The 21,987-nt window shown below is 39.7% G+C and overlaps 1 protein-coding gene and 1 long non-coding RNA gene across 9 annotated transcripts in view; one reads left to right on the forward strand and one right to left on the reverse strand.

Annotated features, from left to right (window-relative positions):
• The window catches only part of CBFA2T2 (CBFA2/RUNX1 partner transcriptional co-repressor 2), a 153,894-nt gene that overhangs the window by 105,342 nt on the left and 26,565 nt on the right, over window positions 1-21,987 (forward strand). For all 8 annotated transcript variants that reach the window (XM_019017466.4, XM_055373329.2, XM_055373331.2 and 5 more), the window contains exons 2-5: window positions 5,448-5,591; window positions 9,581-9,822; window positions 18,152-18,241; window positions 21,736-21,917. In XM_019017466.4, coding sequence (XP_018873011.1) covers window positions 5,448-5,591; window positions 9,581-9,822; window positions 18,152-18,241; window positions 21,736-21,917 — 658 coding nt within the window. The remainder of the gene's footprint in view (window positions 1-5,447; window positions 5,592-9,580; window positions 9,823-18,151; window positions 18,242-21,735; window positions 21,918-21,987) is intronic.
• On the reverse strand, window positions 6,025-21,864 carry LOC109024414 (uncharacterized). The gene is made up of 7 exons (XR_002003918.2): window positions 21,808-21,864; window positions 15,424-15,644; window positions 14,185-14,281; window positions 13,897-13,961; window positions 7,505-7,572; window positions 6,672-6,763; window positions 6,025-6,200 (listed from the first exon to the last, which is right to left on the reverse strand). It is a non-coding gene; the product is annotated as an uncharacterized lncRNA (long non-coding RNA).

Raw genomic sequence — 21,987 nt, forward strand, 5'->3', positions numbered from 1 at the left:
TCAGCCTCCCAAAGCGCTGGGATTACAGGCATGAGCCACCATGCTCAGCCTGGAGCCTGATTTTTTTATAAAGCAATGGATTTAATGGCTTCCTTGGCCAGCTTCTTCGGAATGATCAGTGTTCCTGTCATTATAGGAAAGATCTCTATATGGATCTTTATAGATAGATCTAATATAGAAAGATCTATATTCTGCATATTTTCTCAGTCATGATAAACAGGAACACTTGACCAAATCTTCTACCCCACACAGCATAGATAACATCTCAAACTCGGTAAACTGTTATTGTAATAGATTTTTTTTTTTTTTTTGAGACAGGGTCTCACCCTGTCACTCAGGCTGGAGCACAGTGGTGTGATCACAGCTCACTGCAGCCTCGACCTCCTGGACTCAGGTGATCCTCCCACCCCAGCCTCATGAGTAGCTGGGACCACAGGCATGCGCCACCACATCCAGCTAATTTTTTTGTTGTTTTTGGAGAGATGAGGTCTCCCTGTGTTGCCCAGCCTGTTCTCAAACTCTGGGCTCATCCTTGTGTCTAGCAATTCTCCCGTCTCAAGGTGGTTTGGATTACAGGCATGTGCCATCATGCCCAACCATAATTCTAATATATTTTAAAATATGATTCAAGTAAAACATGTGAGAGTTATCTGCTGTATACCCACCATTGTTATGTCCATTATGGTACCCTTCATATAACCCTGTGTTGAAATATCCCCAGGGACAGGTAAAGAAAACCACTGTCACACAGCTAGTGAGTGATGGAGCATTCTTCACATCAGGCTCACCTTTTGCCTCAACATGCTTTCTCCTTGAGACCTAAATTTTTCTTCTTTCCAATTGCTTGGGAGTAGCCTTTCCCTTCAGATAACCTCATTATTTTCTTATCTCGTATTTACACCTCTGCTCTCTGCCAGTCTCTGATTAAAAAAACAAAAACAAAAACTCAAAAGCAATTTATAATGATTTGTAAATGCCCTTCATTGTGGGCAGTTTATCATGGAAGATTCTTCTCAAGTAGCACATTTCTGGGATGTCAGTCAGTAATACAGTTGTTCCCCCTTACCCACATGGAATATGTTCCAAGACCTCCGGTAGATGCCTGAAACCATAGGAAGTATTGAACCCTACATACATTCCTTTTGGACTGTAACTGAGCCTATGAGATGCAACAGCAAAATGAGCACAGACGTCTTTTTCCTTCTTACAGTATATGTCAGCAACCTCAGCATAGGAATTTTTTCTTTCCTTACGAAGTCAAGAACTTCCGCCTTTCACTTAGTACTTTACAGCTTCACTTTGGTGTGTCCAAATTGCCAGCATCACTCCTCTTTTACTTTGGGGCCATTATTAACTAATAACCAGGGTTACTTGACCACAAGCACTGCAAAACCATGACAGTTCATCTGATGGTAACCGAGATGGCTACTAAGTGACTTATGGTCGGGTAGTGTATACTCCGGACAAAGGGATGATTCACATCCCAGGTGGGATGGTGTGAGATTTCATCACACTATTCAGTATGGTGCTCAATTTAAAACTTATGAATTGTTTATTTCTGAAATTTTCCATTTAATATTTTTGGACTTTGGTTGACTGTAGGTAACTGAAACCGTGGAAACTGAAACTGCAGATAAGAGGAAGACTGCTGGGTGTTCAGTGTTACTTTCCTGTGGAGCTACAGAATAGTTCTACTCTTTAGTTTCATCTTTGATTCTTTAAATTCCTATGTAGGAAAAAATATCACTGCTATCACACAGAGAACGGTTTATTACTTTATTCTTTCATCTGTTTTCTGTTTTCAGGATATCCTTAGCAAATTGCACACAGTGAAGAAATTATTCAGACATACTTTTCCATTTTGACTCATCAAGTTCTTTGGCTTCCCATGGTTTAGGTGTTGAACCATAAGTCATTTTGGAAATGCATGTGGTCATATCTGGGTTTTATTTTTTAATATATACACACATATATATGCACACATGCATTTATTTTTAATACACGTATACAAATATATTCAGAATAATCAAAACACAAACTCATAGGGTGACTAAATTGTCAGTTACTTTGAATTTAAAATTGAGTTGGACCCTTATGACAAAACCAAGGGTTATTTTGACTTCCTGGGACTAAATCTTTATGGCTGTTTGATATGCTAAGCAATGGTGTTTATGGACTCAAGCCACAATTGAGGGAAAAGAATTTCTTCTTCAACTCTATTTAAGGTTCTCCAGGATTGAAGAGAGTTCAATATATGGTTGATTCTTTAATGGGATCCAGCTAGAATATAGCACATAACTATCATTTTCATAAAAATTCAAAAAGGAAGTCACCATAACTAGGATGACATAAAGGCATGTCATAGCCTTCTTCCTACAGGGACTTACTATAATCCTGTGACCCCAGGCAGAGGGTTAAAATGCCTACTTTGGAACATACCCTTTCCCATCATCTGAGCAACTGCTGAATTTGTCACCTTGTAAACCACTTGGATAGATCTCACTCCATGAAGGGCATTCATGCCACCCAGCTTCCAACAAAAATACCACTTTACATTGTGCTTGGTGATTTTGCAGCTATAAATTCTTGGATCATTCCATACATTATCTCTGAGTTTCCATGGATAAATTGTTGATAGTATACCTATTTTCCACAGAAAACAGATGTTAATATTAACTTGGTCAAGGTCACATACCTAGTTAATAGTATGTCCAGAATTTGACACCAGGATTTCTGTCTTCTAATCATCATTCCTGTTAATTAAGCACCTTCTTTATACCTTGCAGTGATTTAGGCATCATCTTTAATCATTACATGTTTCCTGACAGGTAGGTCTTACTGTCACTCATTTTACATATGTTGAAAATGAGGCCTAGAAAGGTGAAATGAATTGGTGAAATTCACTTGCATCGTAACAGAATGAGAATTCACACGGAATCTCTCAGTCTTCATACCTGTGCTTTTTCTGCTTCATTCACTTGAAACATGAAGAAACACTAGTGTTGTAGGTTTTGGGTGGTGAAATGAAAAGTATCAATCTGTAAACAGTTCTCTAGTGTCTGGGTTTGGCCCACTATCAAAGCTTTTGGTTGGTAAGAGCACAGAGTTCAGCGTTCTGCATTTGGGCTGCTCTAACTTTTTTATTCTGCCAAGTGCTGACTGTTAAAACTCATCTCACTGCTAAGCGTTCCTCAAGTCTTTGGCACCCTTGCTATAGAGCCAGGTGGTCTGAAGAAAAGCTCCCTCTAGGTTGTTGCACACTGTACACAACACATTACAGTGTGAGACAACTGTCAGTTCCTTCCTTTCCTTCTCCCCTACCCTTCCAGAAAGCTGGGCCCCAGATGGAAGAGCTGGAAATGTGTCAACTGTTCTCTGAAGGGCGTTGAGAAAATACTGTCAGGAAGAAAAGGCAAGCGCAACAGCTCATTAGTCCACTAATCAGACAGGACGACCATCAATTTCACAAAGAAAATGTCCTGAACAGAGAAATGGGAAGGGCTGGCAGAGTGTTGCCCACATGGTTCTGAGAACTGCACATTTTTGTCAGGGGATTTGTAACTTGGGGGCATTGCTTTCTTGATTGACTTTATTATATCCCTTTCCCAAGTGTGGCCACTGCAAACTGAAGCATAAAAATGGTATTTGGAGATACTTTTCTCCAAATACCATTGTGTCCCATCAATGCACAAAAATGTTCCTTGTTGCCAGGATCGTGAACACTCTTGTATGTATTGTCTTTATAGCTGTGCTCTCACAGAAAGAAAACTTGGACTTTACCTTCTTATTTGAGCCTTTGCTCCCCATTTTTTACACTTTAATTTGAATTCAGCAGTTATTGGAGAATGAATGCCCGGTACTTAAGTGAAAAGCTTAGGATTACTGTGAGGAACATAGCTCAATTTAAAGGTGATTATGGTAACCCTGGTCGTATTATTAACTAAGTATGTAACAAGTTCTCTTTGATAGGGAAGAATAACTTGTTAGATATATTAGAATATTACTCATTGGTATCAAGTCTGATTCCTGTTAGCTCAGACCTACTAATTGCAGCATCATGAAGTTTATCTAACTTATCTTTCTGGAATTTTGTTGCCATTTAGTATTATCAAACAACTGCCTATTATTAATTGTTCCCATAGATGAAGTAGCCTCTGCTTCATGTAGAATCAGCTCTACTTTTCATCTTTTTGAACAATATATAGCATGAATGACATTTACATGTTTGAGGTCAGAGAGGTTGACTCCCTCTTTTTTCCTACTTGATGTAGTTGATATGTATATATATAATTTAGTACATCATTATTAATGGTGATTTTTTTTTTTTTTTAAGACAGAGTCGCTCTGTCACCCAGGCTAGAGTGCGGTGGCATGATCTTGGCTCACTGCAACCTCCGCCTCCCAGGTTCAAGTGATTCTCTTGCCTCAGCCTCCTGAGTAACTGGGACTACAGGTGCCCACCACCACACCCAGCTAATTTTTATATTTTTAGTAGAGACAGGGTTTCACCATGTTGGCCAGGCTGATCTCAAACTCCTGACCTTAGGTGATCCACCCGCCTCAGCCTCCCAAAGTGCTAGGTTTACAGGCATGAGCCACCGTGCCCAGCCTATTAATATTGATTTATATATAACTGATTGATTTTCTTTTCATGTCATGCAGTTGAGGCCTAAGTCTAGATAGTTCCCATGTTCGCTTTTTCGCCCCTAATAATTTGATTCATTTATAAGGAGAAGTTAAAAAAAATGCATTTGAGGTAAGCTATATTTGTAACCTGGTTTCTTCCTTTCTCACCCACTATCTAGAGACTGCTAACTTTCAGTTCACATCACCTCTTGACCTTGTTTCCTCATTTTAGTTCCTAGGGTTGAAGTAACAAAGTACCACAAAGTGAGTGGCTTAAGACAATAGAAATTTATTCTCTCACAGTTTAGAAAGCCAGAGGCCCAAAATTGAGGTATCAGCAAGGTTGATTCCTTCCCGGGGTTTCAGAGGACAAATGTGTCCCCTTCTCCCTCCTGGCTTGCTGGTTGCTGGCACTCCTTGGCACTCCTCGGTGTATAGATATGTCACTCTAGTCCCTGCCTCTGTCGCCACTTGGCGTGACTGTCCTCTCTTTGGCTTCCCTCTGTGTATGTCTCTGTGTCTGTGTCTCATCCCTTCTTTAAGGACACCATTCAGATTGGATTTAGAGCCCACCCAGACAATCTAGGATGATCTCATCCTCTCAAGATGTTTAACTAAATGATATCTTCAAAGACCCTTTTGCCAAATCAGGTAACATTCACAGTTCCAGATGTTGGGATGTGGACATATCTTTTAGGGGGTCACTATTCAGCCTATTATACCAAGCAGTCCTCTAGGGAAGTATGTTGGTATTTCAAATTGTTGTCTGTTTTTGCAAACTTTTAGAAAACCCTAACCTCCATTTCTCTGATTCTCTGCAGTTGGTCCTGAGAAAAGGGTGCCAGCAATGCCTGGATCGCCTGTGGAAGTGAAGATACAGTCCAGATCCTCACCTCCCACCATGCCACCCCTCCCACCAATAAATCCTGGAGGACCGAGGCCAGTGTCCTTCACTCCTACTGCATGTGAGACCTCTTAGTTACTTATGTTTGTAGTTCAGAGTGACATTTGGATTTAAGTGACTGACTTATATGAAGCCTTCCACATATATTATTCAGTGTTTTCAAAGTGCTATTGAAAATATAGACACAGATATATATTTCTGGTTGTTTCTTTTATAAATTACTTATACCCTCTGAGAATAATACTTAGCTTATTTGGATATTTAGTTGTTTAAATATTTTGTTTTCATATTCTTTGGCTGGTAACTATTTTTATTTCTTTGACTCTAACAATAATGAATTTAAATTATTATATTGCCTTATGGGATTCCAAGTAAGTTTTCTAAAATTATAGAATTCTAAAAATGTTCCAGTGCTGTCATGGTAAGACTTTTTACAAAAGAGAATATTGTTGTATTAGTTTACTAGGGCTGCCATAATGAAATACCACAGACTGGATGGTTTAAACAATTTATTTTTATTCACTTTTTCACAGTTCTGGAGGCAAGAATGTAAAGATCAAGGTATTGGCAGGTTTGGTTTTACCTGGGCCTTGTAGATGGTTGCCTTCTTGCCATATCCTCACATGGTCTTTCCTCCATTTGTGTGCGTCCCTGGTGTCTCTTCCCCTGCCTTTAAGGATAATAATCATATTGGATTAGGGACTACTCATAATACCTCTTTTAACCTTAATGAACTCTTCAAAGTATCTCCAAATATAGTCATATTCTGAGGTACAAGGGGGTAAGATTTCAATGTATGAATGTGGCCAAGGCTCGGGCAGAATTCAGTCCATAACCATTATGTTAGCTAATAATATATGTAACAATATATTCAACTTCACTAACCATCAAGAAAATGCAAACACCCAATACAGTACCATTATACACCCACCAGGATGTTCAAAATGATACCAAGTTTTGGTGAGGATCTATGGAGCAACTTGAACACTCATACAATGCTGGTTGGAGTGTAATTTAGTACATCTTTTGGAAATTGGCAGTTTGCACTAATGCTGAATTTCCACGTGCCCTGTAACTCAACAATTTCAGTCCTATATATCTATAATCACCAAAAGAACCGCAAATAAACTAGTATACATACATGCACACAAGTGTCTTGATCTTCATTTGAGTTCTACCTTTCCATGCACATGCTGCCTTCCCCAGTTCACTTTGACACTGCAGATCTTTTGCCTGTAAACCAAAATGTATTGCTATTTTTGGAATGCCCAAAAAGTGTCAGAGCACTGAGCTAGATGCTGTATGTATTGTTTCATTTAAATGCCATTACACAAGCTTGCACACTGTCCTTGCTCAAAATTTTTTGTTTTGTGTGTTTATTATTTTAAAAGGCAAGAGAAGAGAATGTAAGATGTACAGCTTTAACTGGAAGTTTAATATTTTCCAAAACATTTGAAATTGAGTAGCTGGTAACTGCAGCATTCAGTTTGAGCCAGAGTGAATGAAAAGAAGTGTGATATCCCTTTTCTTAAATTCTAATTTCTATCTCAAAGTTGAACAGCCCTAGACATATATACTATCTTGAAAAGAAACAGATTTAAACCTCAGCCATCAATCAGATTTCAAGATACACCAATAGGTATATGTATATACACATTCAGCCCTTTTTACTTCCATATTTGGCTGCTTGGCGGTGGTTATGTTTCATTTCAGAAAATGTGATCATACATTTTTTACTAAAGAGACTACGAAAAAGCCTTTCTATACATCAGAGTAGCTAAAAGCATGGTAATGTGTTATTTTTATTGGTTCCTTCAAAAGGGAGCAACTTTCCAATGGCAATTGACCTTTCTGTGAAAACAAAGAAATGGCAGACTATTGCAACTAATTTTCTGGATTGCTGAGGTTGAGTGTTCAACTTTCCTTTCATTAGCTTTACTAATTTTCTTTAGTGGAAGACACAAGAAAACTCACCCCTTTTCTCAGCCCGTTAGTCTGTTATGCAGTGAATCATTCAGCAGCATTTTCCTAAACACCCTTTGCTGAACAAAGCAAAAATATACACTGTATACACAACTGATAAAACTTAAAGTATGCACATATATATTGTGTATTGTATTATTAATAAGTGAACACCTATTAAGGCAACACAAATATAGAAATAAACAAGCATAGGCCAGGCGCAGTGGCTCACACCTATAATCCTAACACTTTGGGAGGCCGAGGAGGACAGATCACTTGAGGTCAGGAGTTCGAGACCAGCCTGGCCAACATGGTGAAACCCTGTCTCTACTAAAAATACAAAAAATTAGCTGGGTGTGGTGATGCGTGCCTGTAATCCCAGCTACTCGGGAGGCTGAGGAAGGAGAATTGCTTGAACTCAGGAGACGGAGGTTGCAGTGAGCTGAGATCAAACCACTGCACTCTAGCCTGGGCAACAGAGCAAGACTCGGTCTCTAAAAGAAAAAGTGAAATAGTGGAAGCATGCACATAGGCAGCACAGAGATGTAGTGAATCCACTAAGGTTACCTTCAAGTGGAGCAACAGCAGTATGTGTCAAAGAATGCTCCTTAACAGAGATAATACCTGAACTGTATGGGATGAAGAAGAGCTTGCCGGGTCAAATTTGAGTAAGGTTCAGTGTAAGAAGAGGGAACAGAGATGGTTAACTGACTGTGACTGGCTTAGAGTAAGTAGAAGGGAAGTGGAAGATTTTTTATGATTAATAAGTTTGTTTTTGGCAAAATATGATTAAATGTCTTTTTTCTAAGCTAGGTAAAGATTAAATGATTGGCTCTTTAAACATTGCTTATGTCTTAAATTGTTTCTTATGTTTTTAGATAAAGTTTCACTTTTTTAGTTTTTTAAGGCTGGATATGATTAAGTGAAAACAGAATGATACTTAGGTACTAGATAATTTAGATTTTTACTTGATGCCAACAAGAACGTAGCTCAATGCCAGGCACGGTGGCTCATGCCTGTAATCCCAGCCTTTGGGAGGCCAAGGCAGGAGGATCACTTGAGCCCAGGAGTTTGAGACCAGCCTGGGCAATATAGTGAGACTCCCTGATCTACAAAAAATTTAAAAAAAAAGAAATTAGCTGTGCATGGTGGCATGTGCCTGTAGTCCCAGCTACTCAGGAGGCTGAGGTGGGAGGACACCTGAGTCCAGGAGGTCGAGGCTGCACCAGGAGGTCAAGGCTGCAATGGGCCAAGATGGTGCTGCTGCACTCCAGCTTGGATGACAGAATGAGACCCTGCCTCAAAAAAACAAACAAGCAAAACCATAGCTCTAGGGTTGTTTTCGAAATTAAAATTTTCAAGAAATGACTATTAAGAACTAAATAGGAAAACTGTAATTAATCACATGTATTATAATTTGAGCAAAAATGTAGGATGGGAGTGTCCTGCATGGAATCAGGAAGATGCTTTATTGAATGACCAAGGGTTTGGCAGTATTAATCTAGCACTGTTAAGGCAGAGAGTAACTGGCTCTAATGGACATGAGTATTCTGGATGGCCAAAGAGATAGGTACCTTATTGTAGGAATAAGTCATTAAATCAGTAGGCCTAAAAAATATCCCTCATATTATCATAACTCTTTTTTCTGGTGTCTTGCTCACATGCTACCTTCTGATTGACTGCCTAGTGTTTTGGGGACCTTGAAATTGGGAAGGAGATGCGATGTAAAAGATGGGCATGAGTATCCCATCACTGGAAAGATCTATTGGCCCAGACCCATCTCAAGCACTACCTGTTGCAGGAAGTCTTTCTTAAAACTACCCACCCCTGCCCATGGCACCTGTAGAGTTAGATTTCCCTTCTTATTGCTCTGGGAGCACTCTGCTTTCTTTTTAACACTCCAGTGTTACTCTGTTACCATTTTTATCTGACAGCAGTCTCATTGAGGACAGAACCAGTTTTGCATACCTTTATAACATGTGCTTTACAAAATTCAAATGAACAAACGAAAATACAAACAAGAAAAAATGAACAAAGGTCCCCTTGTTTTGCACGTAACCTGAGTCTTTAATTTTGGCTTTCTTTTAGTAAGCAATGGCATCAACCATTCTCCTCCTACCCTGAATGGTGCCCCATCACCGCCACAGAGATTCAGCAATGGTCCTGCCTCCTCCACATCATCTGCACTCACAAATCAGCAATTGCCAGCCACGTGTGGTGCTCGACAACTCAGCAAGTTGAAACGCTTTCTTACCACTCTGCAACAGTTTGGCAATGACATCTCCCCTGAGATTGGGGAGAAGGTGCGGACTCTCGTTCTTGCACTGGTGGTAAGTACAGCCTCACTGTTGTTCTGAGCTGCCTGAGTATGTGGCTCAGGTCCAAAGCGAGCAAAGTTCTAGATATTTCTGCTCATTTTCAAACCCATGGTAATATGGCAAATGCTACAGACTAGACTAGTTATTGAATAACTTGTGTAAAACTGTTTAAATGTAGGTTTCTTTTCTTTTCTTTTCTTCTTTCTTTTTTTTGAGACAGGGTCTTACTGTGTCACCCAGCCTGGAGTACGATGGTGCGAACACAGCTCACTTCAGCCTTGACCTTCCAGGTTTAAGCAGTTCTCTTGCCGCATCCTCCTGAGTAGTTGGGACTACATGTGCATGCCGCCATGCCCAGCTAATTTTTTTATTTTGGTAGAGATGGGATCTCTCTATCTTGTTCAGGCTGCTTTCAAACTCCTAGCCTCAAGCAGTCTGCCTGTCTCGGCTTCCCAAAGTGCTGGGATTATAAGCATGATGTTTAATTGTAGATTTTATGTCAGTGCTTATCAAAGAAACAATCGATAATGTTTACTTGTTATTTAAGGTGGTGATTTAATTCCAATAAGCAACTTTGGATTTTTCTTAAAAGTGGTCTCAACAGGCCCACTGGTGTCCAACCAAGTTAATGCAAGGTTTTGTAATTTAATATATTCAGTGCTTAGTGCACTGTTTCCAAACCAAGGAGAGTAGAGAGGTAGCAAGTTTAATTTTCAAAACAATGATTTCTAAAATTACAAGTTACATGGCCTAAATAAATACTATCAAAATAAATAGTATCAAAGGGATTGCATTGTTCAGCTCCTCGTGCATATAAACTTGCTTAAGAATTTGCAAGGTACACATAATTTTTCTTTCTTTCTATACTGCACGTGGTGAACCTGTGGCATAAAGGAGTGATTTTCTGACTTCAACAACTGGGTGAGGTTTTATTCTCAGTGTTTATAAGGGAAGTACTGCCAGTTCCCAATGTTTCTAATTGAATTTACCTCCAATAAAAGCATTCTGTGCTCCTTTGTGTATGTTAACCCCTTTATATGGGATAAAAAGATGAATCACAGCACTAATCCTTGAAGCTGCAGCTCTCCGAATCTAGGGACCCTGAAGATTCTCCAGGATCCTTTCTGGAGATCCAGAAGGTGAAAACTATTTTCATAATATAGCAGTAGACTAAATGCAAAAGTAGAGAGAATACAACTGGCTTCTAGTATGCTAGATATTAAAGAGACTTTCTATTATGCTAGATATTAAAGAGACTTGCAAAATGATAAAACAGTGCTGCTCTTCTTACTGCATTTATTTTGGAAAATACAGATTTTAAAAATCACACCTCAGTCTGAACCAATATAGTTATTTTTTATTTTAATTAAATTCTCAGCTTTAATTTCTGATATGGTAATGTCAATAAATGTAATCCATATAAATTAGAGGAATTCTGAGACGAAACAGTTTAAGAATTATTGCCTTAAAAAATTTCTCAGTCTAAGGCCGGGTGTGGTGGCTCACGCCTGTAATTTGGGAAGCCAAGGTGGGAGGATTGCTTGGATGCAGGAGTTCAAGACCAGCCTGGGTACATAGTGAGACTGTCTCTACAAAACGATTTTTTAAAAGTTAGCTGAGTGTGGTGGCACATGCCTGTGGTCCTAGATACTCAGTAGGCTGAGGTGGGAGGATTCCTTGGGCCCAGGAAAGCTGTGTTTGCACCACTGCACTTCCAGCCTAGGTGACAGAGTGAGACCCTATCTCAAAACATAAATTTAAAAAATTTCTCAGTCTATTATGAAAGGAACAACTTTCATACAAGGCAAAATGCAATATATGACTTTTTCATCATTTGTGAGGTTTAGTCCTTGTTACGTATGACTGTAGGTTATTTTCATTGCTATATAGTGTCATATTGTAGGAATATACCACAATTTATACCTTTGGGTTATCTGACATTTAAGTCATTTGTAATTTGGGGCAGTTTTGGGGTCTCCAGCATCTCCCGCATGTTTGGAGATTTGCCAGAAGGAGTCACAGGACTTGACATACAGTTGTGTTCACAGCTAAGATCTATTACAGAGGCATAGTAAGGAGACATAGTGAGAGAGACACAGTCTGGAGGAACCCATCTGCAGGTTTCCTTATGCTCTCTGCCTCTCCTGAATGGTAACACAGAGCTCCCTTTCCTTAGCAACAAAAATAACAGCAACATATATGCAGTGTTTCTGTCAAGGGAAGCCTATTACAGACTCAATGCCAAGGTTTTTGTTGGGGCCTGGTCACATAGTCAGTCTTTGCCTAACACCTGCCAAATTTTACCCTCTTAGAAGGAAAACCCGTGTTTAGCATGAACCATACTGTTCGCAGAACCACTCTACACACGGCCACCCTTATCGGTTAGGAGAAGTTTAGTTCTTTTTTATTTTAAACCTGTTTATTCCTCAAATTTTAGACTACTACAGAAAAATCTTACTGGATCCAGAGTAAGGTTATTGGAGTTAAATGTCAAAATGAGCTTGAACATAATTGGAAACAAAGCAGACATCGAAATGTTATGTTGATTCCAGCAGCAAATTAAGTATTATCTATTCTTAAAAATAATTTCAAGACTAAAAGTAAAAATGTCAAAAATTCATTTGCGGCAGGCGGATCATGAGGTCAGGAGATCGAGATCATCCTGGCTCACACAGTGAAACCCCATCTCTACTAAAAATACAAAAAATTAGCCGGGCGTGGTGTCGGGCACCTGTAGTCCCAGCTACTCGGGAGGGAGGCTGAGGCAGGAGGCTGAGGCAGGAAAATGAACCCAGGAGGTGGAGCTTGCAGTGAGCCAAGATCATGCCACCGCACTCCAGCCTGGGCAACAGAGCAAGACTCCGTCTCAAAAAAAAAAAAAAATTCATTTGTAAAAAATTTGAATCTTTTTTTAGTTATGAAAAGTATATGTAGGTGTGTCCAATTATTTCTTTTAAATGGCCACGTTTGGGTTACCTTTTTTTTCCATAGTAAAATATACATTATAGAATATGGCATTTTAATCTCTTTTAAGTAGACAGTTCAGTGGTCTTAAGTACATTCGTATTGTTTGTCCTGTTCACCATGTGTCCCTGTTTGCCATTGTGTATTTAGAGCCTATGAGCACCACAGGGTTAAGGAATTTATACAATTGCTTTTTTTGAATTGTGATGAAATTTACTATATTAACTATTTTTAGGTTTACAGTTTAGTGACAATAAGTATATTCATATTATCATACAACCGTCATCACCATCCATCTCCAAAACTCTTTTCATCTTGCAAAACTGCACCAATTAAACAATAATACCCCATTCCCCCCTCTCCCTTAGACCCTGGCAATTACCATTCTACTTTCTGTCCCTATGGATTTAACTACTCTAGGTACCTCATACAAGTAGAATCATACAGTATTTGTCTTTTTGTGACTAGCCTATTTCACTTAGCTTAATGTCCTTAGGGTTTATGCATGTTATAGCATATGTCAGACTTTCCTACTTTTTAAGGCTAAGTAATATTTCATTTTATGTCTATATCACATTTTATTGATCTGTTAATCCCCCAATGGACACGTGGGTTGCTGCCACCTCTTCAGTTAAGAAAAGTTTTATATCAATGTAGGAAACTGTTTGCCATCCAGGGTCCTAGATGCCAGCCAATGGCCCAACCTTACAAGCAGGCCTTTCTAAGGCTAGCAGTTTTAGGCCTACTATGTTAACTCTTTTTTGTACAGAGCCATTACAAATAATGTTCCTATGAACATTCTTTTACACGTGTGGAAGCACTGCACGCAACAGTGGAATTGTGGTTTCATATGTGTGGTGTGTACCTGTAGTCACAGCTACTCAGGAGGCTGAGGCAGGAGGATCACTTCGGCCCAGGAGTTTGAGGCCAGCCTGGGTAACATAGACAGACCCCCATCTCTAAAAATAAAGGCCACATAATTTAGTAGCTGGAGTTATCCGTCTGCATTCTGTGTCCATGGTGTATAAGAAGTAAGGTACTGAGAGTCCCTAACTATACCAGAAAGCAAGCGTGGGCATTTTGCACTTCAAGGTAATGGTAAATGTTTTGTGCTTCACTTACTTATTATTATTTGGAGAATGTACTTTCTGGAGGATAGTTTGGCAATGTTTCTGGTACCATTCATCCTAAGAAAATAATAAACATAAACAATATACACCAAGATAATCAGTTCAACATTAAGTACCCCCTCCCCCATTGAAGCTAACTGAAAGGTCTGTAAAACCCTGAGGAAAGTACAATTTATCTGTTGTCGTTAAAAATCAAGTCTCATTCTGGTTCAGAGGCAAGGTAGAAAGACAGACTTCTCCCTATTCCCCCCAATAAATAGCAAAAAGCCGTGGACTTTACCTATAAAACAAAAATAATTAGACTCTTCACCAGGTGTGCTGGAGTGTGTCTGTAGTCCCACCTATGTAGTCCCAGCTGAGGCAGGTGGATTGTGAGCCTGGGGGACAGAGCAAGACCCCATCACTTTAAAAAAAAAAAAGAGAGAGAGACTCTTAAAGGTAGAGAGAAGACAGCAGATTCACTCATGGGACCCAAGGACTACATAAGCAGTGAGTTCCCTAGGTTTTGTGTTTTTCTGATATATCCCACACCAGGTTATGCAGAAAATGTTGAGTTTAAGAGTAAAAATATAGGTAAGTAAATAAACTTTCCTTAGCTGGCACAGTGGAGTATGCCTATAGTCCCAGATACTCAGGAAGTTGAGGCAGGAGGATCACTTAAGCCCAGGAGTTCGAGGCTGCCATGAGCCATGATCACACCACTGCACTCCTGCCTGGGTGACAAAGCAATACTCTGTAGATAGAGATAGATAGATAGATAGATAGATAGATAGATAGATAGATAGATAGATAGATAGATAGATAGATAGATAGATAGCTGACAGAGCAATACTCTGTAGATAGATATAGATATAGATACATACATACATATACATACATATATATATACATAGGTAACTAGCTAACTAACTTTCCCTCTCCTGAGTTTTCTAAATTATGTTTCTTGTTGGCAGCAAAAATTACTTTGCCTGATATGGTTGTCACTATATGTAGAGGAAATAATTGCCAATTTTTATTATAAACCAGGAGGATAAAGATAGACAAGGTTTCTGTATTTCTGTATTTTGGTCAGTGGTGGTTACATGAAAATACACATATGGCAAAATGGTATGGAACTATAAGTATGTTGTACCAATGTTAGTTTCCTAGTTTTGAGATTGTAACCCTTTGGGAAGCCAAGTTGGAAGGATCACTTGAGGTCAAGAGTTGGAGATCAGCCTGGTCAACATGGCAAAATCCCATCTGTACTAAAAATACAAAAATTAGCCAGGAGTGCCAGTGCACACCTGTAATCCCAGCTACTTGGAAGGCTGAGGCACAAGAATCACTTGAACCTGGGAGGCTGACGTTACAGTGAGCTGAGATCACACCACTGCACTCCAGCATGGGTGACAAAACAAGACTGTGTCTCAAAAAAAAAAAAAAAAGATGTAAGCATTGGAGAAAGCTGAATAGAGGATACATTGGAGTATAAGTGTTGCCCTTGAAATCCAGAGACCAGATTCCCCCAACATCTTACCTCTCAACGTTCTTCTCTCTGCTCTGACACATCTTTCCCAAAGCTGCATTTCAATTTCCTCAAGGACAACACTGCTGTACAGAAATCCTTGTCCCCCTAAGTTTGATTCAAATATATCTTCTCTGGCCAGGTAACACTCATAATCCCAGAATTTGGAAGGCCCAGGCCGACTTGAGGCCAGTAGCTTAAGACCAGCCTGGGGAATGTAGCATGACTCCTTCCTTTACAAAAAAAAAAATTTAAATTAGCTGGGCATGGCCAGGCACGGTGGCTCACGCCTGTAATCCCACCACTTTGGGAGGCCAAGGTGGGCGGATCACGAGGTCAGGAGTTCAAGGTTGCAGTGAGCTATAATCATGCTACTGCACTCCAGCCTAAGTGACAGAGCTAGACCCTATCTCTGAAAAAAAAAAAAATTTTTAAGCAAATACATCTTCTCTGTGAGTCAGTAGTGTCCTGTACATGTGTACCTCCATCATACTGTAATGAATAGCTTAGTTGCCTCTTTTCCCACTAGACTATGAGATCTTTGAGGGGAAGAAGCAAACAATTATGCTCTTAATATAAAATAAGGTTTTATAAACTAGCTGAAGGAGGAAGGTGTTTATCCCTCTCATACAGGACTGCCCTATATCTACTATGTATGTAAACCTGAGTCCATTTCTCTGGCCTAACTCACTATTTCCCTGTGTCACACAATCCATCCTTTCCCCTTGTCTACCCACAGGTATACTTAAAATCATTCATGTAGCCCTTCCATACATTTAATCTATTTGTGTTTGCTTTTCAAGACCTGATTGTTTCCCTTGCAGTAGATATAAAAGAGTATCATTCTCTTACACTTAGTTTTTATTCCTGATTACCAGAATTACAGGTTTCTTTTGCTGTATTGTGCAAATGTCATATACTTAAAACAGATACACCGTTAACTTTAAAAGAATTTTTTTGGTATGAAATGTGGGAAAGTGTTCAAACATTTTCCTTTAATATGTTTAAATTGGACACACCCCTTTTCCCTGAAGGAAAATATCTTAATGTTTACCGAATAATAAATATGATATATTTGGAAAATCCAACATAATTGCACACTCAGAAATAACTGTTATTGTGATTATTCTCCCAGGCATTAAATATATGATATAATATGTATGTGTGTTATTTTTGTAAGTGGATTCTTAGAAAATATAATGTTCTGTTTCTGGTTTTTCACTTAACAGTATTGTAGGTACCTTTTCTGCCTTAATGCATACAAATCTGCTCTACCCCCTCCCTGCATAAGCATTCTGATACATGACTCTTGTAATTTTAATGTAGCTTTCTGTTGGTAGATCTATATATTTTCCTTTTTTTTTTTTTTTTTGTTAGGAAAATATATTGTGATAGCGTGGGGGTAAGTTGCATGTTACATACTATGTTTTTGAACACTTACAAAGTTTCTAAAAGTAAATTCCTAGAAATGTTATAGCTCTTTCTGGGGAGCAAGCAGGGATTCAGAATAATCCCCATATTTCATTTTGTTCGTTTGTTTTAATTTGTTATCATACAGTGTTATCGGGAATTGAAGTACAAATATTGTGTGAACTTTGAAGAAAATATTTTTATTTGTTCATTCCCCTTAGCAGAGTTGCTGAGTCTCATTCCTAATTTGAGGCCTAGACTTTTGGGAAAACACAGAGGACGTCCACCTTTTAGAGAACAGTGATAACTTACCAATGGGGGTTTGCCGGTTGGGAGTTATTCTGGTATGCATAATGCATACAGGCCACTTGAAGGTAGAAGGCAACTATTCTTTTTTCTTTTGCTTCTGGTGGTTTTTTTTTGTTTGTTTGTTTGTTTGTTTTTTGTTTGTGTTTTTGAAGATTTGGGGGAAGTTATGCCAGGAGGTAGGGGGCAGAACTTGAAAAAGAAATGAACTTTTGAAAAAATGTGACACTGGGTTACTGAGTCCAAAATGTCTTAGAGTTGACATCCTAGGCCAAGTCATTATCTCTGTAACAGAAAACATTGTAAGCTTGATTCCCTGTTCCTGAAGTGACTTGCAATGAACCCCTCAATATCAGGGACCTGAGTGCCTCTCTTCATGGGTAGTGAGAAAGGCAGTGCCCTATTCTGCAGCCTAGGCTGCTGGGCAAAGGGGAGAATTTGGTGGTGGTGAAGGGAATCAAGGAGGGTTTCTGTCATAAGAAACCAGTGTGGTTTACCTTTGCCAGGCGTCTGAGTTCCTGATAATGTTCCTGCAGTTATCCTTTTCCTTATGATTTAAAAGACTTTAGCAGCTGAGCACGGTGGCTCACCCCTGTAATCCCAACACTTTGGGAGGCTGAGGCAGGAAGATAGTTTGAGCTCAGGAGTTCAGGACCAGCCTGGACAACATAGCGAGACTGCGTCTCTACTAAACATTTAAAAAACAAAATAAAAAGACTGGGCGCGGTGGCTCTCCCTTGTAATCCCACCACTTTAGGAGGCCGAGGCAGGTGGATCACAAAGTCAGGAGTCCACCGTCAGGAGATCACAGGAGGTGGAGGTTACAGTGAGCCGAGACCGCGCCACTGCACTCTGGCCTGGGCAACAGAGCAAGACTCCATCTCAAATAAATAAATAAATAAATAAATAAATAAATAAATAAATAAATAAATAAATAAAATAAAATAAAATAAAAGAAGAGTTTGGCACTATAAGTTTTGGAAGTCCAGTTTTGGAAGTTGAACAAGGTTATTTATCTTTTCAGAACTCAACAGTGACAATTGAGGAATTCCACTGTAAGCTCCAAGAAGCCACCAACTTTCCCCTTCGTCCTTTTGTGATTCCATTTCTCAAGGTAATTTGATAATTACTGAATATAATTTATCTTGAATATTTCCTCAAATTCTGCTAATCCCTGTTATGTGATTTAAATCAGAGCTGCTTGCCACGTTTTTAGATCTTTATTTTGGGCTGGTAGAGAGGTCTGAGTGCAGTTAACAGATAAACGTCAGGTTTAATGAGATGAGAATTGCAAAAGCCTTAAGTTGTGGTCTGTGTGCACACACTGCTGCTAACACATAGAAATAGCTAGCATAGGAGAGAATAGGAGGTGCTTGGGCTGGAAGTGTGAAAGTGGAAGGGAGGCTGAGCTCCTAGCAGAAGAAATAACTGGTCACTAATCCTTTGGGTATAGTCAGAGTGTGAAGAGTGTTGTCTGAGAGGCTGTCAGACAAAAGGCAAGGTCTTTGCAGTTTAGACTTACTCTAAGGTCAGGAGAGGATGTAGGAAGACAGTGTTTGTGTCTCCCCGAACCCCAGATAGTCTAGTTTCTAAAGATGTCTTCTGCAATAATGTTCTCTGGAGCATAACTTTTGGAGAGATTGTTCTGCATTATCATGCTTACATGATAAATGAAATGAGACCATGTTATATATGTTATATTTACATGGAATAAAATCTTCTAAACAGCTTTTGGCCAGTCACGGTGGTTCACACCTATAATCCCAGCACTTTGGGAGGCCAAGGCAGGTGGATTGCATGAGCTCAGGAGTTCAAGACCAGACTGGCTAACATGGCAAACCCCCCATCTCTGCCAAAAAAAATAGAAAAAAAAATAGCCAGGCGCTTGTAGTCCCAGCTAGTTGGGAGGCTGAGGCAGGAGAATCACTTGAACCTGGGAGGCAGAGGATGTGGTGAGCTGACATTGTGCCACTGCACCCCAGCCTGGGTGACAGAGTGAGACATTCTCAAAAATAAAATAAAATAAAGAATAAAAAGAGAAATATTTAAGAGTAAGCTGCAAGGCCAGGTGTGGTGGCTCACGCCTGTAATCCATGCACGTTGGGAGGCCGAGGCAGGCAGATTACTTGAGGTCAGGAGTTAGAGACCAGCCTGACTAACATGGTGAAACCCTGTCTTTACTAAAAATAGAAAAAATTAGCACATGCCTGTAGTCCCAGCTACTCACGAGGCTGAGGCAGGAGAATTGCTTGAACCTGGGAGGTGCAGGTTGCAGTGAGCCAAGATTGCGCCACTGCACTCCAGCCTGGGTGACCGAACAAGACTCTGTCTCAAACAAGAAAAGTAAGCTGCAGACATTATACATCGAAATACTTAAATACAGGTATCAAATCAGGAAAGTAACATTCATACAACACTGTTATCTATAGACCTTATTCATATTTCACCACATGTCCCACTAGTGTCTTTTACAACAAAGAAAAACTTGGGAGGGAGCATAGTTCTGGATCTGACTCAGGATCACCCATTGCATTTTGTTGTCACGTCTCTTTAGTCCACTTTAATCTGGCACAGTTACTCAGCTCTTTGTGATCTTGACGTTTTTACAGAATACAAGATAGTTATTCTATCTGTGCACCTGGATTTGGTTTTCTCTGGTGTTGATTTGATTAGAATCATTTAACAGAAAAACTATTCAGTTGTTACTGTATTTTGAATTTTGTCAATATTTATGGAAATTTGTTTTCTCTCTTTTATGAGTATCTCTATAATACCTTTAATTTTACCTCCTTTTTTTTTTTTTTTTTTTGGGAGACAAAATCTCGCCCTGTTGCCCAGGCTGGAGTGCAGTGGCGCGATCTCGGCTCTACAACCTCTGCCTCCCGAGTTCAAGCGATTCTTCTGCCTCAGCCTCCAGTGTAGCTGGGACTACAGGCACGCGCCACCACACCCAGCTAATTTTTGTATTTATAGTAGAGACTATTAATAGTAGCGACCATATTGGCCAGGCTGGTCTCAAACTCCTGACCTTGTGATCCACCCTCCTTGGCCTCCCAAAGTGCTGGGATTACACGTGTGAGCCACCGCGCCCAGCGTCTAATTTTGCCTCTTAACAAAGCCTAAAATATTTACTGTCTGGTCAAATAAATATGCCCCTTTTACTTTCTTTTACCTTATTTTCATTTCCTAAGAAAATGTAACAGCATCATACAGATGGGTTATCTTACTAAAGTACTAATACCAGTTTTTTAAAACCTTCTATTGGAGCACAGCAGATACACAGGAAAATGCATCGGTCTAAGGTGCACAGCCTGTATCATGGCTCAGTTCTAATGGCATTGAAGCCTCGGCTGCTCTGAGCAGCCTGTGGTGCCTTTTTGAGCCCTGAAACAGCTGTGCTGGTTCTATCTTGGTCTCCTTTATGTATGTCAGAGCTGGTAGACAATTATTTCCCCAAGACTCTAGAACAAGAAAGATTTGTGAAATTTGTGTTAATAGGAAATAATTAGCATGTTTTTTATTCATCATGGGACATATGTCAGCAGTGTAAAGATCTGACATGGTGTTTTTTTCAATTAAGTTTTTACAGTTGCAACAAGATTGAGGTTATAGAACAGACTTTAAAAGAGTTTTATATAGTCAAATTCCCTATTCTTAACTCTGTTATTTTGGAAAACAGCATGAGGTAGGTTGTTATGGCAGCTTTTTGGCTAGCATTTGGGGTTTTGTCAATTTATTTCTGCTTTAAAACAGTCACTAATTATGGTGCCTGCTAAATTAACCCTCAGTGAAGGGATGGCTACTTGCATGTATTAAAACTCTCCTTTCACTTGCTCATCTGTCCCTTGGGATTAAGCCTTTGCTTATGAGCCCAGCCTGCATTGCTTTTAAATTTGGTGAGAAAAATATAATTTCTACTTTATGGTTTTTTTTATAAAAATGGGAAAAGTAAATTCTGTATATGAAAGAGATCAAGTTCTGAGCTTTTAAAGATGTATAGGGTTTTAAAATGTGATTTGTTCCTATTGCAGGTTTTCTAAGTATGAGAGACAGAAAAATACCTACTTAATGAATTATCTTTTTACATTTTACATCACTCCCAGTGCTCCTTTTCAAACTCCCATGTTTCAGAATAATCACAGTTTCCAGAATTCTGTTGCAGCTTTTATACAGAGCTGGAAGGAAGGTTGAGTAGTGCTATCAGAGATGAGCTGGGGTCCAGAAGAGAGAAACCAGGGCTTGGAATGACTCCCACATAGGCAGTAGTAATTCTCTCACTGACTAAAGTCTTCAGAAGCGTATGTTTTAAAATTATTATGTTCAACAACCCTTTATTGAGCTTTGACTGTATACTAGGCTGCAAAGGTAAATAAGGTACAGTCTCTTCCTTAAGCATATTTACATCTGGTTGGGGCAAGAGACAATTGAACCAGTAATTCAAGTGCAGTATAAGAGATACCATTGACTCACAGAAGAAGCATTTGAAAATCAGACTGCCAAGGAGAGAAAGGCTTTTATCTTGTATCATCTGCTTTGTGAAAGCCCTTTGAGGTGCTGAGCCCTCTTGTGTAGGGCCTAACACTGGAAAAACTGCCTCTTCCTTTCAAGGCCAACCTGCCCCTGCTGCAGCGGGAACTGCTGCACTGCGCTCGGGCGGCCAAGCAGACCCCATCCCAGTACCTGGCTCAGCACGAACACCTTCTGCTCAACACAAGCATTGCATCGCCTGCTGACTCGTCAGAGTTGCTCATGGAGGTGCACGGAAATGGGAAGAGGCCCAGTCCAGAGAGGTGAGCAGATGAACTTTGCTGTCCTTGCATTCCTGGAACCACACTGGTCCTCCCCTTTGCTTATAAAAGA

This window comes from Gorilla gorilla, chromosome 21, assembly GCF_029281585.2.
Source record: "Gorilla gorilla gorilla isolate KB3781 chromosome 21, NHGRI_mGorGor1-v2.1_pri, whole genome shotgun sequence".
In the NCBI taxonomy this organism is placed as follows: Eukaryota; Metazoa; Chordata; class Mammalia; order Primates; family Hominidae; genus Gorilla; species Gorilla gorilla.